General features: G+C 32.6%; 1 protein-coding gene and 1 pseudogene across 1 annotated transcript; one reads left to right on the plus strand and one right to left on the minus strand.

Moving 5' to 3' along the window:
• Nucleotides 1-7716: 7716 nt before the first annotated feature.
• On the minus strand, nucleotides 7717-12411 carry LOC122601408 (annotated as a pseudogene).
• Nucleotides 12412-14867: 2456 nt separating this feature from the next.
• LOC122601410 lies at nucleotides 14868-16380 on the plus strand. Its single transcript, XM_043774172.1, has 3 exons — nucleotides 14868-15061; nucleotides 15138-15492; nucleotides 15775-16380. The coding sequence occupies exons 1-3, from the start codon at nucleotides 14868-14870 to the stop codon at nucleotides 16378-16380; spliced, it is 1155 nt and encodes a 384-aa protein (XP_043630107.1).
• The last annotated feature ends 472 nt before the right edge of the window (nucleotides 16381-16852 follow it).

Genomic DNA, 16852 nt, shown 5'->3' on the forward strand with positions numbered 1-16852 from the left:
ATAAGAGGCAAGGATGTAGTTATAGGCAAGTTCTTTTGGCAAGGTTTGACAAATTGGCAAACCTATAGCATGTGTATTGGTTAGTTTTGGCAAATTGTATTGGCATGTACGATCGGCTAGTTTTGACCTATTGTAATAAAGAATTGGCAACAATATAAAGAGCAAGATTCCTTCTTATTTTGTTTGTATATAGTTTGTCTTTTTTTGTGACAAGCTTTGGCAAAAAATGTCATTACACCTTTGGTTTTGGCAAGTATTGACTAGCTATTGGCAAAAAAATGGCTTGGACACATAGCATTTTTTTAATGGTTCAAAACTTGCCAATTTGTCAAATTATTGGCACTACACTCTTGCCCCTAACACTTCATTCAACACCGATCAAGAATTCGGGGTTCTTCGTGGAGATGCCGATGTCCGGCGTTAGCATGTATCTTGGCATGTAGTGAGTGTGGCTAATAAAAAATTCATTTACTTCTTCTGAGGTGAGTAGTGTTATTATTATATTTGCAACTTGCAAAAGCCCCACCACTAGTTGTATGTTAAATCTTAAGTGACAAATGCGGTCCGCTAATTTCTTTGTCAGATTTACCATTATAGACATGGAGGCTCGCACTATTAACGACGACGTCGCCATTAATAGTCTTTCTGATGGTAGTACCCTTTTTGACCTGGTGGTGTTACGCTCCTCGTTATTTATAGCCAACTTTAGTAGATATGATATATATAACGAAATGCATGTAGACATGATTATTTTATTTTATTAATTATTTATTATTAATGTAATCTAAGTTGACTACTGTAAATGTTAATGTAATTTTAGTTTATTATTAAGTGTTATTCTGCTTTTATTATTAATATCTAATCTTTATTAGTAGTATTTTTTTATTAATATACAATTGAAACAACAATTAAACATAGTGTAATATATATATATATATTAAAAAATTGAAAAAAAATAGTGTTTCGCGTTCTGGATGGTTCTACGTGCATAACTGCTTAAAACTAATGAAATGGTGAAAGCTGATATGACACTGAGGTGACGTTCTGGATGGTTCTGCATGTCTTAACCATACCTGATGCTCTAAGTATCGAACCTACATAAACTCTTTCAACTTTCAAGTACTCTTTTGTTGATGGAGGTTATTATTATCATCAGTTTTTGACAATACACCATCAAATATGCTTTATTATATTGTACAATATAACTCTGTAAAGCATATTTAGTGATGTATCGTCAAAATTGGTGGTGTGCATATCGTTTTTCTTATCATGATTGCCAGTTTTGGTTGAATATTAATAAAGTTTCTAATCATATATATATATGATTACTAGATATTTTACCCCGCGCGATGCGCGGCTAGTTAAAAAAGTTATTTTATGCATTAGTAAATAGTTAATCTACAGGTTTATCTTGTGGAAATCAATTATGTTATAGTTCATACCTTCATGGTTAATTCCTGAAACATTCTGATCACCTTTTATCTTTTCTGACAACACAATCGATATCACAGTCACTTAACATGTTTTGGTGATTACACACCCTTAATAATCCTAAATACAATTAAGAAATAAGGTATTTTATCTCCGTTAATCTAAAACCCATTTGTAAAACTCAAGTAACTATTGTTATTATCATTATATTATAGACTTTGTTTTGTGGTTAGAATAACAACCAATTTGATTACTTTATTTTATGTGTTTCCGCCAAGAGAACAAAGGAGAGAAACAACACAATTGTGTTGGACGACTTTTTATTCTTAATTTAATATGAGTTTTGATTTTTTTTTATATCTTATGCATATAGTTTTGATTTAATATTTTTATATTATATTTAATAAAATAAATTATATTGGTTTGAGAAGAAGTATTATAAGATAAATATTATGAAAAATGTATAGAGATGCCAAATAGGATGAAATCCTATGTGGTAATTTAAAATTGATGTATTATCACAAACTTAATTAATAAACATATTCAAGAGTATTAAATTAGAAACCATAAAAAGATGGTATAAATGTATAACATACCAATACTAATACGTGAAGCCTAAACGGGGTTTCTACGGTTGAGTTAAGGGATGATGATGTTCGTGAATATATACAACACAATGGTTGTCCACTTCGACTACCACTAAGTCTACAGTCTGTAAAACCATGGACGGTTTGCTTTCAATTTTTGGTAAATTGCTTATAATATATTAATCGTTTGATTTAAGCTAGGTGATGAATAAATGATCATAACTCGTGGGTCTTTGAATGGTTATGCCAAAAATTATATACACATTATATATTTTAAGCAAATATTATCAAATAAGGATATTCATGAATTTTACGTTATATATAGCAAATATGTGATTGATCACAATCCATAAACAGTTTGTCAAATATGTTTACCAAATTTAGATCTAGTGGATCTAAATTTTCATACAAAGGGTGCTTCTTTTTTTATTTACATACGTAACTTATTTTTTTAAATATTGTATGTATATAGTTTCTATATATTTAAAATTTAGTAATTTATTTAATTTAAGATAAATATAGTAAAAAAATTATGAAGATGTCATGTAAGACAAAATCCTATGTGGCAATTTTTAAAGCTAGTGTTAAGTTGAAAGAATGCTTTAGAAGACCAGGATTCTTACTGTTTTAATCCTAGGTATTTTACCTGCGCGATGCGCAAGCTGTTATAATTAGTGTCCAAAAATACTTAAAAATAAAAGTTCAGATATACATGTATTCATGATTGGTTCATGATGTTTTGTTGTTTTATTGTTATATCACCATATTATACATAACCATTTGGTAGATATTTCTAAATTATACAAAATTCATAAGATAAAAAAAAGAAACATTAACGACAATCACTTGTATTCTGATTTTTTTTCTTTGTGGCTCCATCCTAGGATTGGTAAACAACTATCACTTGCAAATCACAAATAGTGATAAAGCTAGTCAACAAAAAGTTTCAAATCATACCAAGTCATTCTCACTCGTTACTCATATAAAATGTAAAAGATCAATAATATTATCAACAAAAGGCAACATACTCAATAAACTTATGGTTATGCAATTATATTTATAATGTATAATAAAACTATGTCAAGAAAGAGTTTTAAATTGTTGGTTTAGATTGATCTTAAATACTTTTACTACAATTCCATGGGGTGTTGCTCGTTCTTCTAGCATTCAAAATAATACATAAAAATTCGATAAACAAATATATAGTTTTTATATTAATGCAATTTGTAAATAATATCAACTACTAAAACTTGAAATATATAATTCTCTATAATCTTGAGATTTCATGATATAACTTCCAATATTGCATTTTTTTCCCATACACGTACGATGCTTTTTTTTTTAAATTAACAGGATTTCCATTGTTAATTTTGTATTATATAGTTTCATTTATTTATTTAATGTTTACTGTATTTGACTTTAAAGTAATAAGTTATTATTGTATCTAATATTTAATTTGATTAAAGATATATAAATATTGTCAAAAAAATTATAGAGATGCCATGTAGGTAAAATTCTATGTGGCAACTTTTTAGTATAAGTTTGGTTTTAAAGATGTTTTTAAAAAGCTTGGATAACTACTTTTTTAATAATTATATAGATGAGTTTTGTTGTTGGGCTATCAATAACATGCATTAAATACTTGTATTTTATTATGAAATTCAGACGGTACTTTTTTCATTTAAAAAAATACAACTTTTTATGAAAAAACGAACTTTAATAGATGAGGAAAAAACATTCTAATTGGACAAACTTTGCTTCATTCGGAAGAATTTCATGTATACTACTCATAAACTAGAAAATATAAATATGCCCAAAATACAAATTTATAATGCACCTTATACAATGACGACGTTAAAACGTGACTTATGAAGACAAATATGTGATAAATTAGTTTTATGCTGATTAATAAAAAGTTTTTCAGAAATGCCCATGATGAAACTTGCTTCTACTAAGGATACTTTAAAGTTGAGATAATGTTAAAAGTTAGAGGATTCTTAATCCTTGTCAAAATTTCAAGATACACAATGAATCAGATTTTTGATTTTAATAAAAATCTTTTGATTTTTCGTTTTTAAATAGGAACTAAAAAAAGTACCTGTGCTTCGCTGCGGAAGACGTGTGAGTTGGTTAGTGATTTGAACTTTAACAGTATCATTAAACTGGTCAGTATGATGGAGAATGGAAGTCGAATGACATCTCTGGAGACCAAGAGTTAGATAACTACGTTGCGCAGGAACTACAACCATTGGATAATAATTTATGGCCACCAGCTGCCATTTTGTAGAGAAGTCTTCAAATTGAGTCTTACTAAAGGTAAATTTGAGATTATCAGGAGATTATTAAGTGACTAGGAATCACCTTGACACTACTCCGAGTTTTCATCTAATTACCTTTAAAAAAAACATATGTTATTGGTAAGATTATTAGTTATATTAGGTTATCACAGTAAACAAACTATTAAATACGACGTTAATTATTAAATAACCTTATTAAATAACCTAAATTAGCAGATTATGGGATTTCTAAGTTTAAAGGTTAATTTTTTTATTTATATATTATATTTTATTGCTATGATAAAACTATATTAGTTACCTAGTTGATAAATTAAGAAATAAAAAGAAAAGAGAAAAAGCCATAAACCATAAGGGTGTGTTTGTTAAACAAGAATGAGACATGGAAAGGAAAACACAATTCCATTCAGTTACATAATTATTGTTTGTTTAGACCCATGGAAAAGAAACACCCATTACCTATTGAATCACATTTCAAAGTATGGATTTTTTATTCAGCCCAAACCGTGTGCTTGGTTTTCTGTCACTCTTTTGAGTTTTGACATCTTTATGAAAAGCCACCTCCAACTCCTGTTGACACCTCATGAAGCCACCTGCAACTTCATTTGCATTTTTGACAAACACTTCTCATTTTCTTATTAAACCGTTTTCTCTCATTTCAACTTTTTAACAGAAACATTTCTCTTTATCTTTTATCTATTTAAAAATATAAACCACGATTACAATTATTTGTTATTTATATCATAGTCATAACAATTTTAATTTCTTTGGAGTTCCCATAGAATCGATCTTCATGGTCACCTTTTAGCCATTATTAATGGGGTGGAAGAAATTTGGATCATAGTTAGGAAGAACAAAAGCATCAACCACTTGTACCAAATTTCCGACGGTTGTTCCTGTTGACCGTTACCTATGGTGATTTGTTCCCGTTGATTATTTGCAGATGTTGATGATAACTTTTATGCTGCTGGTAAATGGAGGCAAGAAGACCGGTGGTTGTTCTGGTTGCCGACGACGGGCGGTCATTACCGAAGATGGCAATTATGGAAGTTATCTTTGCTATGAAATAGTAAAGAAGAGAAAATAAAGTTTTGTGTCAAAGTAGGTGTGTTTGGTCACCGGTGTTATACATCTCGATACGGTGGCTGTTTTGGTGGTTGTTGTTTGTGGTGGGCGTTAGATGCGTTAGTTGATGAAAATCTGGTTGCCTATGTGTAGAAGTTGTATATGTTTTTGCCTAAGAAATTGTAAAGAAATGTATTATGAAGTTGTTTGCATTAATAAGTTGTACGAATTGCAGAAGGTTTAGTTTTATGCATAGAAGTTGTACGAAATGCAATAGAATAAGTAATAGTAACTTTGTGAGAGGAGCTGAACTTGCTTTTTAAAATATATAAATGTTCAATTACAGCCCATACTCATTCCTGTACCCAAAAAGTATGTAGAACAGTAAAAGGAATAAAGATAACATACTTAATTTATCATAGTCCATGGACATCAAATTTTTGAGTCCATTTTTATTTGGGCTACTACCATTGATATTTGAAAAGGTGTGTTGTGATAAAGCATGGGCCGGCAGGGTGTTTCAAAGAAAGGGCAAAGTTTTAAAAATTTCTAGGTCGGATCGACTAGACATCTAGATCACATTCAAATCAAATATGATAGGTACTCAGTCTAACTGTTTCATATTATGATTCCGCTCCATGTGCGGTCTAACATGTACAGTACTGATTAGATTAGTTTAGTCTAGTCCATTAATCATAGTCTAAAGTCCAAAACGTAGTCGATACCTTTTACGTCAAAGAGAAAACCTATACTGTTGACCGATATGCTAAATAAAATAACGATAAATCGAAATACGCAATATTTAAATGAAAAATTTTATATTAACTAAAAGAAGATCATTCATTAGTATGCCAACTGCCGTTTTACGCTTTTTACAATAAAATAAATAAATTTGGGTTCACTCGTGAATTTATGCTTGCAGTACACAAGAACCTGGAAAATAAATATCATTCCATATTTCACCAAAAAAGATGTAGGTAATAAGATGTGAGCTAGAAAGCATTTTAATGGGTTTTAGTTATTTACTAATTATCTTATCATCCTTATGAGGACAATACTTGTAGAGGAGTTTTTCATTCTTGGACTTGATTTTTCAAAGGTAGGATATGTCGATATGACATGAAGTTACCATTCATTTTCTGCTTATAATATGTTAAGCACATTTTAAAATAGATAATACAGGATTAAACCCGTACATCGTGCGAACTTACTAATATCGTGCAAACTTACTAAGAACATAAATAAAAAATACAATAACTGCTAGTTACATTATTATTCATAGTTTATGATAATATAAAAACATATCAGATTACGACTGATGCAAACAATAAAATTTTAGTTTATGAATATATAATATACGTCACATGTTAAAACATGAATAATAAAACATAAATATTCAAAAATCATAATAATATTTTTATCATTTATATTTATTAAATATAATATAATAATTATTTTTCAAAAAAATAAACATAATACAATAAATAATCTCATTTGAAAAAAATACTTATCATATGATTAATAAAAAAAACATAATATATATTATATAAACATATTTGTATTCCTAAAGAAATAGAAAGGGATATGATTGATGATTAGGATCAGAATTGATGATTAAGATCATACATGACAACATAAATATATCATTTTATGTGGAAAAAAAATTGACATCTCATCAAAAATCCAATGTGACAAAAAACTAAAAATGTCTCACAGAAAAAAAAAAAAAAACATATTTTCTTTTTAGTTATATAAAGAAAATTCTATGTCATGAAAATCAAAAAATATTTCTACTCAAATTAAGAAAGTCTTTGCGTTGGTGTCTGACTCATTTTATCTAAAATACTTTACACAAGTTATACAGATTTTGATATTAAGTTTGCTTAGGCTTTAGGAGTCGGACCAAATAAATTCTTGTGTGTGTTTTCTTTTCGCGATACTGTTTGCCTTTTTTTTTTTTTGTCGTTCTTCAAAAAACACATATCGATACCCTAGCAAGAGGATGATTGGATGCAATTAAGTTGTTCTGCCTTATGGCAATCATCAAAATATATGCATAAAAAATGCCATGAATCATGGCTTTTGTGCTAATTAGTAGAAGTTACTAAAAAATTAATATTATAAGAAATCACTAGTTTGTGATTTAAATAAATATTGATGAAAGTACTTAAAGAATAAAGACCAATAATTTAACAATGATACAGAAGTTGAAGCAGGAGATGATGGCATTGTTTTCTTTGGTGACTCTGTGTTGGAGTTGCAACAATAATGTCATTCCATTGAATGCAACAATAATGTCTACAACACCTTTCATTACAACCTTAGAATGAAAGAAGTAATTAACGACCATCTAAGTAAGATGAATCTATGGACAATGTCTTTTTCCTTGACAGGTCCTCGTTAGAGACAACAAATACTGGTGACATGGCTGCAGGTGTCAAGTAAGATGCCACCGGCATATTTGAGGGAAGTACAGGCAAGGAAGCTTCAGACTTTAGTACTTGAATTGCTTGCCTCATCGACGGGCGCGATTCTGAGTCAGGATGTGCGCACCATAACCCAACAATCATCAGTCGTTGGATTTCATCTTCGTCAAACTCTGACCTTAGAAGGGGATCAGCTGCCTCTAAAAGAATCCCAGACCCGTAGAGCTCCCAAACCCATTCTACTAACCGGATTTGCTTTTCTGGAGCCTTGTAATCAATGGGTTTTCGTCCACATGCTATTTCTAACGCAACAACTCCAAAACTAAACACATCTGATTCTTTACTTGCCTTTCCGGTCACTACACATTCAGGAGCCATGTAACCCAAGGTCCCAGCCATCATTGTAGTCTGCGAGCCTTTCTCATGATCAACTAACTTAGTTAACCCGAAATCACCTAGCTTTGCATTAAAATTTGAATCCAACATCACGTTACTGGATTTGATATCTCTATGAAGAACACATTGTTCCCATTCTTCATGTAGATACAACAAAGCAGAAGCCACACCATGGACAATTTTATGCCTTATGTCCCATGGCAACACGCTCCTCGCCTTGAAAAGATGTGAATCTAGGCTTCCATTTTCCATGTACTCATAGACAAGTAGAAGTTCCCGTTTCTCATGACACCAACCTATGAGTTGTACCAGGTTTCTATGCCTTAATCAGCTAATAATCCTGACTTCTGATGCGTACTCCTTGATACCTTGTTTGGAAGTCTTTGACACCTTTTTGACAGCAACATTCGTGCTCAAATCTTTCAAGACACCTCTGTACACCCCACCAAAACCTCCCTCCCCAAGTTTCTCACTCTCAGAAAAGTAACTCGTCGATCTAGCTAATTCATTGTATGAAAATCTTTTAGGTCCTGTTCCCATTTCAAATTCATTGTTCATCTCAACAAGAAATCCAACATCGTCGGCTTCATCTTCCCTGCTTTTCATCTTCCACCTCCATAAAACAAACAAAAAAAGACCAGTAAAAGATATTCCAGCCACTAATCCAATAACTAATCCCGCCTTTCTGATGTTCGCTTTAGCATTCTGTAAATCAGTACTATGGAAAGACCACGAGATCACGTTATTTCTCTGGAACCTTTCTCCAGTTGCAGCCGAAAAACCAAAAATAACCCATTCTGGCAGCTCATTTCTGAGATCAACTGTGTACACAAGTTCATCTTGACGTACGACTGTATTGTTTCGATAACCAGTGAAGGAAACACTAAAGTTTTTGGAAGCAGAATCATATGTAATCCAAGCTTGACACTCTCCTCCACCAGTTATATTGCTTAACCAACTCTGCGTCCTAACAGAAGTAAGTGAGCTAATGCTGATACCCACATGATCACCAACTGGAGAAGTGTAAGGGGGTAATGGGTCCCATGTATTATAAAAAGTATCAAACTCCACTGCCACAAATCTGTTTGTGGCGTTAATGGTGTTGGGGTCAACGGGAAGTCCCATTGCTCCACCCTTTGTTATCACAGAGTTCTTCTCAGCAAGAAAGAATACAAGGCCATCACCATATCTTGAATTCCCATTTGAATCAATCACAAATGTAAAGTTTGTAGCGAAGCTTGCTAAGTCACCATTGCTCTTGTCCCAAAGCCGAAGCTGTTCAAAGTATATGGCTTGTCCAGCTTTCTGGCTTCGATCTGAACCAATCTCATTTGGGGTCACCTGAATTCCACCTTCAGAGACATAACTTCCATTAACTTCTATTTCACGGTTCAAATTCTGTGGACCGATATTTGTTAAGTTGAATGTAATTGAAACGGCATAAGGGATGGATACAATAAGTAAGTAAGTGATCATGATATGGATCCTAGAGAAGCTCATGATTGTGTTAACCTGATAGCAACTTTTATTGTGACTTGATGATATGTCAAACACACTTCTACACACTGTTGGGTTATCGAAATTAGGTACAAGTTTCTTTTGGTTGTTGAGATGAGTGGCAGAGTGGGTCATTAGCTTGTTTTATAGGTTTAGATTTTCTAATTTTAAGAAAATTTCAAAAGAAAGCCATATATGTGAATATTTCTTGGGTACTTCCTGAGAAGTCAAACCACAAAGTGGGCTATTGTCTTACTTTATTTTTACAAATGACCATAAAGATATATGAAAAATTAAACTAAAAGTTATTATAATGGGTCTTATTAACCCATTGGAAAATAGAAAAAAATTGAGAGGGCTACAATGGTCACCCTCGTCACCTCTAAGGCTGGCAGCAAGTGTATATTATTTAACCGTATGACATTAGCTGCAGCTTTTTTATATAATACTGTAACTAATTTGATTCCAAGGAGACACCAGTAGTGTATCAATTTGCAATGCAAAGTGCATGCCATAGTGACTAGGTCTTGCAGATTTGTTTAAGTTGAGCAATTACCTTACCCATCTCTTAATTACATCATGCATTTTTACATTGTCTGTAATGGTTGTTTTGATTCATTCAACACTTACGAGTTATGACTCGTTCATATATCACATATCTATCCTTGTCCTGTTTTAAGTACTTTTTGGTTAATAGGTTATTATTGTTATTATTATTGCCAGTTTTAGTTAATCACCAATGATCAAGTACACGTTCATATCGTATGATTATATTCATTATTCAATCATCAACAGCAGAAGCAAAATCATTCTAATTGGACAAACTTTGTTGCATTTGATAAAATTTGGAATCTCATATATGAGTATTTATGGTACTTATGATGACATATACACTAGAAGTTAATGCATAAGTCTCACTTCTTTACAATGATAAGCCTGAAGGTTTTAAAAACAAGCCCCTTTTAAAATAATAACCTAGATTAGGATGACAATGTGAGAAAAATATTCATCCCCAAAAAGCATTCAAAAGCCCCTTAAAGGTCTTTAAAATAAATGTTTGTCTAAAGGGAGTTGAAAACAAAGCCTCGGCTTTTATAGCCCCAGCCTCAAGTCACGTCCCCTAGTTACAGCCTCGACTTGGAGTTTTTTTCCCAAACATACACTAAGTGTCCATAAAGTGATAAGACTCGCTTATAATTTTGAAAATACTTAAAGTACACCCCAAACTCATCCCTATACCCAAAAGTATATATGTATAAGGAATAAAGTTAACATACCCATTACTCAGCACGGGTCTAAACCCAGTCCGACCTGACCTGACTGAAAAATCCCAAAATTCGGCGATGAGCCAAAATCGAAACCAAAGCCTGGCCGTTAAGCTCTCGGGCGGATCGGGTCGGGTTCTGGCGAGCCTGGGCAGGGTCTTGGGTTGTCGCCTTTTTGGGTCATTTTACTTGGGCTATAAGCCTATAACAGTTATTTTTTACTATTTGAGAAAGTATTTTGTGATAAAGCATGGGCCTGTAGGTTGTTTAAAGTATTAACAAAACCTTTGTCAAAATATCCGGGTCATACAGATCAACTAGAAGCCTAGAACTTGAAAACATTCGATACTCCCTCAAAAAACACCATTCATATGCGGTTAAAAATGTCATTTAGATGATTAAAACGTTCATTTGTACTGTTCATTGGTGGTAGCCTGGTAATTATGATTAAAACCATTCACATATGAAGATGCATTTACAATTATATGTTTTACCACCGACTCCATCGCCGCCATTCTAGCGTCCACTAGATATCAACATGACAACATCCCTCTAAAAACCACTTTTAAGATCCACTCTGATAGTCGAACTACCACGTTTTGAAGACTAAAGAATCAAGACCAAGTCTTTAAAAAATTGTGAATGAATTTTCAAACTTTTCAACTTTAACAATAAACTCTGTAAAATTCACGTTATTTCTTTGGAACCTTTCACCAGTTGTAGCTGAAAATCCAAAAATAACCCATTCTGGCAACTCATTTCTGAGATCAACTGTGTAAACAAGTTCATCTTGGCGTATGACTGTATTGTTTCGATAACCAGTGAAGGAAACACTAAGATTTTTCGAAATAGAGTCATATGTAATCCAGGCTTGACACTCTCTTCCACCAGTGATATTGCTTAACCAACTCTGAGTCCTAACAGAAGTCAGTGAGCTAATGCTGATACCGACATGATCGGCAACTAGAGAAGTGTACGGGGGTAATGGGTCCCAAGTATTATAAAAAGTATCAAATTCCACCGCCACAAATCTGTTTGTGGCGTTAATGGTGTTGGGGTCAACGGGAAGTCCCATTGCTCCACCCTTTGTTATCACAGAGTTCTTCTCAGCAAGAAAGAATACAAGGCCATCACCATATCTTGAATTCCCATTTGAATCAATCACAAATGTAAAGTTTGTAGCGAAGCTTGCTAAGTCACCATTGCTCTTGTCCCAAAGCCGAAGCTGTTCAAAGTATATGGCTTGTCCAGCTTTCTGGCTTCGATCTGAACCAATCTCATTTGGGGTCACCTGAATTCCACCTTCAGAGACATAACTTCCATTAACTTTTATTTCACGGTTCAAATTCTGTGGACCGATATTAGTTAAGTTGAAGGATATTGAAACGGCATAAGGGATGGACACAATAAGTAAGTTAGTGATCATGATATGGATCCTAGAGATGCTCATGATTGTGTGAACCTGCTAGCAGTCTGCTAGCAAGTTTTTTATTGATTGTTGGGTTATTGAACTCAGCTATAAAGTTCTTTTTGGTTGTGGAGATGTGTGGGTCATTAGCTTTCCTTTATAGGTTTATATAGATATCCTAACTGTATGAAAAGTTCAAAGAAAGCCATATATATGAATATTTCTCGAGGACTTAATAAGAACCACGAACAGGTTTTTGCCTTACTTTAAATTTTCTCTTGTGTTCTGTTTGAAAAATAAAATAAAATTGAACATATATAGATGGGTCGTATTGACCAATTGAAAAACAAAAACAAATGAGTAATTAAACAAGTGATCACGTAATACTTAAGATATCCTACAAGAGTACGTATACACAAAGCCTCCAACATTTACTTTAACGCACAATGATCATTTAAATCTCAATGTTTTAAAAACCGGTTTGAACTAATGGGTTGCCCAGTTCTTTAGACGTGGTTTGTTTCTTGTTTCCAGCCCTCCGTTTTCCGGTTTTTTCCGGTTCAATCAATTTCGTAGATATTTTATGAAAAACAGTCGTACTTATTTTCATGATGATGTGTATAACGTAATGTTATTTTTTGTGAACTTGAAAACTTTTACTTACGTTTATAAGATTAACATTTGATATTGCTAGCAGGTACGGTGCTCGTGCAATGCGGCGGTATCCGTGGCGGCGACTGTGTGGTGGTGGGGGATGACTGTTGGTGGTTGAGGCGGCGTCGAGTAGTGTAGATAATTGATGTAAGGTAATTGATGTAGGAGGTTAATAAAGATATTTTAAAATATAAAGCACTCATATTGTAATAAAATCATTAAAGGTACTTTAGACATTTTTTTTCTTGTAACTTTCGATATATTCTTCCTTAATATGGTATAGATTTTTGATTAAAACTAAATCTGAAAATAATCGACTACTTTTGTTGGATTGTACCAAGCTTTTATAAATATAGAGAGAATTTCAAATATCCTCTCACTGACATATGTAAATATCAGAAATTAACTGATCAGTGTCACCTTCTGCGGGTTTTGAACCCCAATACTTCGACGGTGTATGTGGGAGGTTAAGATGTAGGCAGACCTTACCTCTACCTAAGTAGAAAGGCTACTTCCAGTTTCTACCTAAATGGTAGAAAAGGCCCTCCAACCTTTGCATGGGATGAGGATCGAACCCATGACCTCTGTCTCCAGAAGCAAGGGTGTTTATCACTGATCCAACCATGCTGCTTTGACATATGTAAATATCATGTATGCCCAAATCAAAATAAATATATCACATATCCCCTCTTCTAAAATTAAAATATCATATCTTCCCAAATCTCCATTTTAATCGAAATTAAATCTCATAAAATCCCGAATCATTATCTATAATTTATATTTTGACCACAATGCCCTCTAAATAGCGGTAACATTCCCACCAATTCTAATTCTCTTTACATATATAGCAGATCCTTGTATACATACCCTAATCATATCATCACTTCGTTTACAATCAAAGTTGTTATATGGTAATATTTTCCTCTAATTTTTTGATATTTTTTATTGTCATTATTGTGATTTGTTTAGATTGTTGTTTATTTTTCTTTCATTCTTTGCGAAGTTACATTCTTTCATATATTCTTTTTGAAGTTACAGATTCAATTAGTAGTTTATATGTGTGTATATATATATATGTATTTATTGTTTTTATACATATAAGAGTATTTACGGATCGTTAACCTTTATCCCAGAAACTAGTTACTAGACACTAGCACCAAAAATGGGTGATGAGATAGATATTACTACACATGAATATTCAAGACCGAGATGAGAATATATGGTGGAATCTCCTAAGGGTGTTTGGTAGGAAAGAATCATAGAGAATGGAAATGTAATAGAGAATGAAAATAGCGAGAAAGAGAATGAGTATTTGAAAAGAGAATGAAATTCGTTGTTTGGTACCCACACAGAATGGATATATAAAATAAAATAAATTTTTAAATAATAATACATTTATTACATATAACATCTTTAAAAAAAACAAATTCATTCTCACCCATTCTCTACAATTTGTAGAAAATGGAGAGAATGAAATCGATTCCCCTTTCTCCTTTATCATTCCCTTTCTCCTTCCCTTTCTCCATTGCAAACAAACAAGAAAAGTCTTTTCAGTTCCCTTTCTCCCCTTTCCATTCGATCATACCGAACACCCCCTATAATCGAGTATGTTCTGATTCTTTTATTACTGCAATAGTTATCTTATTTGAGTGATCTGTAAATATTTTTGTCTACTTAACTATAAATTTAGGCAAATACCATCCAAATACAAGTTGAAGTTGAAATACGGAGGCTTCTTTCGGTTAGCCAAGAATTCACATCGAAAAAGATATTGCTTTGGCTTTCAAAAGTCTATCTATATTAACACATACTCATATGAATGGAATCACTTACTTGAAGAAGTCATGAAGCATTATCCATCAAATGTCGACATGATTTTAAGTATTTCTTTTGTTGACAAGGACGCCGCATACCAGTCTTTTATTGAGCTTAGTTCTTATGAGGACTTCATGGTGATGCTAAACATGTATGACAAGGAGAAAGAAGTAACCATATACTTGACGTCAAATACTAATGATACAAATAACTCAAAACAGAGGTATAAACAACATATTTTACTTCGTATATTTTAGCTTTAAAGTTTTTGTAATTAAGCATGTAACTTTTTGATGAAGTGGTCAAAGTGAAGTCATCAACGATCAACACGTTGAGGATGAACCACATGGTGAGAATGATTCTGACTATTGCCCAAGTGAAGAAGGTTATCATAGTCATTTAAGTAGTGATAATGAAAATGAAAAGGAACCAGAAGGTTACACAAATATCAAGAAAAATCCCATCATGAAAATGAATTCAAAATTTCCAAATGTTGTTGAATTTAGAAGAGCTTTAAACCATCATGCTCTTTTAAATGAATTTGAGTACTTTATCGAGAAAAGTGAACCGAGGCGATTCACAGCAACATGTGTAAAGTTAGAGTGTCAATGGAGGATTCATGCTTCTGTCATGCAAGATGATATTACCTTTGAAGTAAGAATTTAAATTAAGAAATATGATACTCTTACTTATTTATATAAGCTTCCTTTGGTGTTTGGCTACATTTTGTCGTAGGTAGATTGTTTAGCTTGCTGGGAGGTTTAAGATTGTTTGATACTCTTACTCTTACTGGTTTAATTGTGACAACTTGAGCATTTTTCCTGATTACTTTATGTTGCTGGTTACAGTTGTTTTTGCCCATCTACCTCTCGCATCTTGACAGTAGTTTGGTTTGATAGCTAGACATTTTTGCTTACAATATATTATGTTGTGAAGGTTAAAACTTTAGTAGAAGTACACACGTGCATTCGTATCAATAAGGGGGGTAATAAGTGTGCCACTCAAGGATGGATTGCGGAAGTAGTTAAAGACAAATTAAAATCTGATGGTGATGTATCCCATGCAGATCTTAAGAAGTGGCTTATGAAAACTTATGGTGTTGATGTTCCATACCTTAAAGTTTATAGAGGGAAAGAGCAAGCTTACACTGATATGTATGGAAAGTGGGATGATTCTTTCATGCAGATGGATGTTTTCAAAGAGGAACTACGAAATAGGAATCCAGGAAGTGTTGTTGAAATAGAATTGCAAATGGATGGTGATAAAAAATGGTTCCTTCATTTTTTTATTTCATTAGCAGCTTGTCCTAAGGGATTTCTTTCTGGTTGTCGTCCCTATATTAGTCTTGATGCGTGTCACCTAAAAGGAAAGTTTAATGGAGTATTGGTCGCTGCTACTGGTATTGATGGTAACAATTCTATATTTCCAGTAGCATATAGCGTGCTTGAATCAGAGAATACAAACTCATGGACATGGTTTCTTGAGTCACTGAAAAAAGCAATTGGGACACCAGATGGTCTTGTTATCTTTTCGGATATGTAAAAAGGATTAGAAGTAGCTATTATGCAAGTTTATCCGACTCTTAAACATAGAGAATGCATAAGACACTTACATAGAAATTTTAAAACTAAATTTCGTGGTGACTTCTTCAACTTCAATCTGTGGGCTGCATCAGAAACATATTGCATCAGAAACATATTGTTAGTGAGGAGATATTTGAAATTCTCTCTTAAAAATAAATGGCTAAAACACACATTATATTAATTAATATCCTAGATTTGGTTAATACTTCTATTACCCTAAATCATTAAACATGTGAAATGGTTAACACTTCTATTACCTTAGACTCATGCAGTTAAGGCACATGACTACGTCCTGTTAAAAACTTATCAAGGACAAAGTAATCTTATCTAAAGTGTAAATTTATAAATCTTTAAGCCAAAAATTAAATTAAAAAAGAAATAAACTGTTTCCTCGTAATAAAAATTTGAAACCATTCATCCCTTTTTCCTAT

The sequence above is a fragment of the Erigeron canadensis genome, chromosome 5, assembly GCF_010389155.1.
Source record: "Erigeron canadensis isolate Cc75 chromosome 5, C_canadensis_v1, whole genome shotgun sequence".
NCBI classification, from domain to species: domain Eukaryota; kingdom Viridiplantae; phylum Streptophyta; class Magnoliopsida; order Asterales; family Asteraceae; genus Erigeron; species Erigeron canadensis.